Genomic DNA, 6,120 nt, shown 5'->3' on the forward strand with positions numbered 1-6,120 from the left:
AATAAAACCCAAAGACCCAGATCCATCCCTCGAGGGGCCTTTTCATTTGCTGCAGGTCAGATGCCCCACAGTGGTCAACAGATGTTCCCAGGGAAAGTTCCAGACCCTATTCAGAGCCTCACCCTATGTCAGCTTCGACCAGATGGGCAATCTCCCACTTGCCCACACACCCCCACTCCTTAGCCTGGCTGGCAGTAGGAGCCGTCCACTTACCGCTTATGCTTGGGAAGACAGAGATAGGTGGGATGAAGGTGACATGCCGTGCGGATGAGGATGTGGGGGCTGCAGAAGGAAGGCCAGGTCACACGGGGGTGTAGCTGAGGGAATCTTTCCTGGCTACCCACCCTCCACAGTGCCCACCCCAAGGAAATCAGGAAGCCCAAGACTGACAGGTTGGTTCCAGGATATACAATTTCTAATTGATCACCCCTGGACCTCTCACCCCCACTGAAACCCTCTCCTATCCGCCCAGGAGCTCCTCCGCTTCTGAGTGCTCTGGTCTCTGTATGCCCAGCACTGCCTTCAGGCAATTAAGAGTTTTGATGTGATGAATGGCTGTGGGAAGACCAGTGGTCTATCCTACCAGAGCTCAATCCAAATCACTGCCTCCCCTCCCATCCCCTGAGCCACATACCACTATACACTTTCTGACTGTCTCCGGTGAGTTCTGGATGTTCTGCGCTCAGCTCTTCCTGGCCCTGGCTCTCTGCAGGAAAGGGGAACACAATTCCAAAAGAAGCCATCAGGCCATGGCTGCATCTGTAGCTTAGTGTGAGGTACATGGATTGGCTCTGACTGCAGGACAAGACCCTCCTGTAATCTATAGAAACCTGAACAGACTTGGGCCTGGTGACCCTAGCCCCACCAGCTACAGTATCTTTCAGTCTGTGAATACCATCAAAGCCAGGTTTCCTGAGCAGTTCTGGTCCCTGTAGGCCAGGCCTTCTCCCTACAGTGGCACCTTGTCTTGCCAGTGATATGGAAGATGGCCCCAGTGGGTCAGAAAAGCAAATCAGGAAACAGTATTAGTATCATAGCTGTGATGATCATCTGTTGGGTGGTGGCTTGAGGCCCTTGGAAGACAAAGGCTGGCTTTGTTAGGGAAAACACAACAAGCAGTTTCCACAAGTGGCGTCACAGAAAGAAACCTAAGATCCAAAGGCAGCCCCAGACTGGATCTATGAGTCAGGGCAGGTAGCATGAGGAGTTCAGTTCTTGGTGCAGAATGTCCACTCTCAATGGCCTGGACTGTACACTGCCTCTGGGCAAGGCCACCTCCACAGCCTGACTGCTAGAAGTCCAGGAAGCAAGAGACTAGAATGCTAGAGACAGCTTCAACCTCCACAACTCAAGCCTCTGAAGGCTGGTGGCTCCTGTAGGCCAGCACTTTGTAAGGGACCTTGTCCCCTAGGCCAGCACTCAGATGACTACTTGCTCCAGTGCCATGGGCAGTGCGGCTTCCTGTTTGATTTTCCCAGCGTGTCCAGCTGACCTTTGGAAACCGCAGGGACTGTCCTGTGCGATAATCCTTCCTCAAGGGTCCCGCTTGACTGCATTTCCCAGAGGCACGGACACTCCCTCTGTCCATCCTTGACCCCAAATCCACAGCCTCTCCCAAGTGTGCTTGGCCCAGCCTGTCCTCTGCCATCTTCTGGAAGGCCCTGTGGATAAGAATATCCCCCACCCCAAGCCCCCTGTGCTATGCCAGTCCCTGTCAGGTTGAAATCCCTCAGTCTCCACTTAACCAGAGAGTTGTCAGTCACCCCCTCTACACACACACACACACACACACACACACACACACACACACACACACACACACACACACACATCTTGGTCTGGGTTACCCGTCCCGACAAGAACTAATTCCCTTCTAAGTGAAGACCCCCACCCCCCAACAGTTAACACAAAAGGACATTTCAGCAACCCAAGGCTTAATTTGCCCTTTACAAGTAAAATTAGTGGGGAAGAGGGCTGGCTGCTCAGCTGGTAAGCTCAGCACTCTGACGAACAGGACCTGACACAGGGAGAGCCCTGTTATGGAGGAATATGGCCCAGGGGAACAGTCAGCAGCCATCAGACAGTCCTAGAAGCAAGAGAAATGACCATGGCTTCTCGGGCTCTAAAAGAATGGGTTTGGGGGTACCCTTTCCCCCACATCTACTGCCTTCTTTCACAGATATAGGAAGCCTGGAGCTGAGGTCCCCTCCTGCTCGAACTCCCAATCTAGGATGCAGGGCCTGGGGAGGTCAAAGCACTTGGGGATTCCAGCCAGCCCTGCTTACTTACTGCTGAGCCCTGTGGGAGTCACCTTTTGACGGTCTTAGCATCCCGGCTTTCTCAAGAGCAAACAGGCAGGGAAAAGCGCTCAGCTAACATGGTCGCACAGCCCACCTGACTCGGCTATAGTTTAGGCTACAGCTCTGGGTATCCTATCGGTCTGTTCTAGCTCCATCTCTAATTCTTGGAGGTAGAATCCACTCCATCAAGGAGGCCCCGGCCTCTGTGAAGATCACCCTGGTACCTGTAATCCCAGCAGTGAAGGGAAGACCTGTCCTAACTAGAAGTCTCTGTCCCTGCTGATTCTGAGGCAGGCCCCTCAGACTCAGAAATACGTCAATGGTCCTCACATTCATCTCCCATTCCTGCTCATTTCCAAAGCCAAGACCGTCTTAGGGTTTCCCTGGGGTTCATTCCCGGAGGCTTAGAGGACCTACTCTCTTCCAGATACCTCCCTCCAAGCCAGGTTCCGGGACCACAATGTTGGGGACAGTGGGAAGTGCCTGTCATCTCGGCAGGAGAAATCCCCAGGTGGAGGTCATCTCTCTGGGAAAATAGTTTTGAGAAGGCAAGGGGCTTCGAGCTTACCTGCTGGCCACACCATGAGCAAGGCCACAGAAGCCCAGACCAGAGCCCAGCTCCAATTCCTGCCGCCCATCCTGGGGGCAGTACAGAGGGCAGGCAGGAGGGACTAAGACAAGGCACTTGCTCCCTGGGGGCCTGGACTTATGTAGCCGATGGCTTTGGCCCAGAGCCCAGTTCCCTGGCCATGTATGGCACTGTCTACTCCCTACACAGCCACGTGTGTTTGCTCTTGGGGAGGGGCTATGGCAGGAAGAGGCCATGGAGAAGGAAGGATTTGCATCACGGTGCCACCAGACAGAGTGTTCCCACCCCTTGTGGCTTCTGAGAACTAGGAGGGAGTGGACAGGGAAGTTTGGGAGTGGAGCTGGATTCGAAGCCCTGGGCCTATGTGGTGGGTATTTGGCCAGGCAGCCCTGTGTCAGCCCCTCTGGGAAACCAGACACTACAAGGATCAGGGTCAAAGGGGCAACAACCTTGCTTTGTGTCTTCCTGGGAAGCTGGCCCCAGGTGCTCAACAACACTGGGTCCCCAAAGAATATCGACAAGGCTGTGAGGGTGGCTCATGCCTCAAAGACTCATGCCTCAGCCCAGAATATGGGGACTTAGGAATTCTAATTATGTTCCAGATGGGCATGGACTGGCAGGGTCCCTGGTCTGTATAGCTTTGGGGGGGTCCTGTGGTTTAGGGGAACCCTCACAGAATCTGAGAAAGGATGAGTCTCTGGGCTCCTGTCTGCTGCAGAGCTTAAGCACATGGGGAAAATGAGGCCCAATACTGATTTTGGCCAAGGCAGGCCACAAGCTTCTCTGGTTGGACTCCACCTCTTCCCAGGGTCAGTTTATTAACCCTGGGCCTCAACAAGGGGAATGGCTAAAGGTCCCTGGGCCCTGGATCTGCCTCAGGCCTCAGCTCTGGAACTTGTAAACCCCAAACCGGGGGACAGTGGGGCAAGGGAATAACTAGAGGTCTCCTGACCCAACTGTCCATCCTGAATGGGAGTCCCAGGGGCTCAGCTCTCTTAATTGTGTTGGTTAGGTTTCCCAAGGGTTGTGGGGAGCCACTTCCTGGACCATGAACATATCCACCATTTCTACACCACTGCAGAGAGCAGGATGCTCAAGTCTAAGTCTCTTTCCTGTTACATGCATACAGAACATGCTCACAGTCCCCCTGTTACAGCCACTAGGAATGCATACGAGATCCGACCACCCCTGAGAGCTCTAGGGGTTGGCCACATTGGGGAGTGGCACAGTGTTTGGGTGACTTCAGTATCATGGAAGCCCCTCCCTGACTGCTCCTGTACTAGAGATGGGATGGGAAAGGGAAAAGTCTATGTGAGAAGCCTTTAACCTGTTTCAGAACCAAGAGGTTGGCTGTCGTCAAACAACAGAGCACAGGAGGTGCCCATGAGGACATGGGGAGGCGGGAACCCCACTCAGTGAGCAGCCAAGTGGGACCACCGCTAGGGAACAGCCTGGCACTTCCTTAAGTTAAAAATAGAACTGCTATATGGCCTAGCAATTCTACTCTTAGGCAAATTTGCCAGAAAAGGAGAAAACAAAGACAAATACCGGCACCGCTGACCTAGTGGTTCCATCCACGGTTGCTAAAACCGGAGTACCCCAAGCATCACATGAGACAGTGACTGAGCAAGCGATGCCCCACCCCTACAGTGACCTAACCACAGACCTTTCCCATCTCCCTGAGGTAGGGTTTTTCTGGATAGCCCTGGCTGTTCTTGAACTCGGAGATCCACCTGCCGCTGCCTCCCAAGGGCTGAGATTAAAGGCGTGCATCACCACAGCCTGACAAGCGTATAGACATTTAAAACGGGGGCGTTTTGTTGTTCATCACAACACTGATGGGTCCTGAGGACCCTGGTTTCAAAAGAGATAATACTGCAGGATCCCACTTCTCAGATCCACAGAAAGCAAGATGGGATGCCAGGGGGTAGAGTGTGTGCCTTAATGGGGACACAGTGTCTGCTGGCAAGATAGAATGTTCTAGAGGGGAAAGAGGGCAGCTGTGCGAGCCACTAAGATGGCCCTGGTATAGTCTGAATGACACCATTCAGACTTTATCTCAATGATAATGTCAAAAGTCTGCTCACACTTTCTCTTGCATGGTAGATGCCCCCTGGGTGTTTCTGGGTGTACTAAGACTGGCGGCCAGCCTGACACCTGTTTTCTCACCCTTGTCTGCAGTTTCTTTAATTCCCAGCGCATGTGTCTAGAATGGCCTAGGGTGGGGCCTACAGCTCCTACCTAGGGATGTGGTACTATCGGGAGCTGGGTCTGATATCAGCACATCAGACTTTTGTTCTGTAGGCTTCCCACCAGGATCTGCAGGTCTGAGATGTTCTTTTTTAGGCCCAGCTCCTTTGCTAAATGGTGCTGCTGAAGGACACCCAGGGACGGTCTGGAGGGGGGCTCTGTCCCCTTCCTAGATGGCCTGCGTCAGCAGCTGTGGCTTACCTAGGCCTCTACTGCAACCTGCTCTCCATGGCTTTTCTACCTGCTCAGACTGGGCTGTGAGCCCAATTGAACACGGCTGGTGTTCAATTGCACTTGCTTCACTGATACGCTTGTCTCAAAAGGAGAGCCCTGTAGTCTCCCACCTCTGGAGAGCCCCACTGCTTGGACAGCTAGCTGCCATACCAGTTTCTCTCCTTTGCCCGGGATCTGGCACCCTGTGTTCACTGAGCCGAGCCCGCTGAGCCTCATCCACCTCCAGCTCAGGTGACATTGCCCACTCCTGCCCATCCTCACTCAGGAAAAAAAAAAAAACCCTGTGGTATCTGCACCCACAGGCAGCACATAGTAGGACCCAATAGTTCCACACATTGCAATGGAGGGGCTGCAACCTCCACCCACGTCCTGCCCGTATCCTGGCACTGAGTTCATCTCCGTGGACAGGAGGGGGACAGGCCTGCTGGGGTCGCAGCTGTTGAGACATCCCGGATGTGGAGGCCACCCAGCCTGTTTGCTCAGCCTTCCAAGTTTACCTCTTCACAGTTGAAGGAGTTGGAAGCCGTGAACAGGGAGGAGAGGGACAGGAGGAACATGGTTGTTCCTGCTTGGCAGGGGTGGGGGGAGCGGGTGGCTGGCCAGCCGCCTCCTGGAGTGCAGAGTGTGTGTGGGGGCGCCTCAGCTATGCCAGGAACCAGCCCTGTGGTTTATGACCACAGAGCCTGGGGCGGGACCCTGCCCTTCATCCTGGCCTCTGAGGCCAGGGCCAGCTAGGACAAAGGGAGC

The 6,120-nt window shown here is 54.1% G+C and overlaps 1 protein-coding gene across 1 annotated transcript in view; it reads right to left on the minus strand.

Annotated features, from left to right (window-relative positions):
• Muc5b (mucin 5B, oligomeric mucus/gel-forming) overlaps positions 1-2,938 on the minus strand; it is a 31,103-nt gene extending 28,165 nt beyond the window's left edge. Inside the window, exons 1-3 of the mRNA XM_032891422.1 lie at positions 2,869-2,938; positions 635-706; positions 214-282 (exon numbers count right to left, since the gene is read on the minus strand). Coding sequence (XP_032747313.1) covers positions 214-282; positions 635-706; positions 2,869-2,938 — 211 coding nt within the window. The remainder of the gene's footprint in view (positions 1-213; positions 283-634; positions 707-2,868) is intronic.
• Between the last annotated feature and the right edge of the window lie 3,182 nt (positions 2,939-6,120).

Source organism: Rattus rattus, chromosome 2 (assembly GCF_011064425.1).
Source record: "Rattus rattus isolate New Zealand chromosome 2, Rrattus_CSIRO_v1, whole genome shotgun sequence".
In the NCBI taxonomy this organism is placed as follows: Eukaryota; Metazoa; Chordata; class Mammalia; order Rodentia; family Muridae; genus Rattus; species Rattus rattus.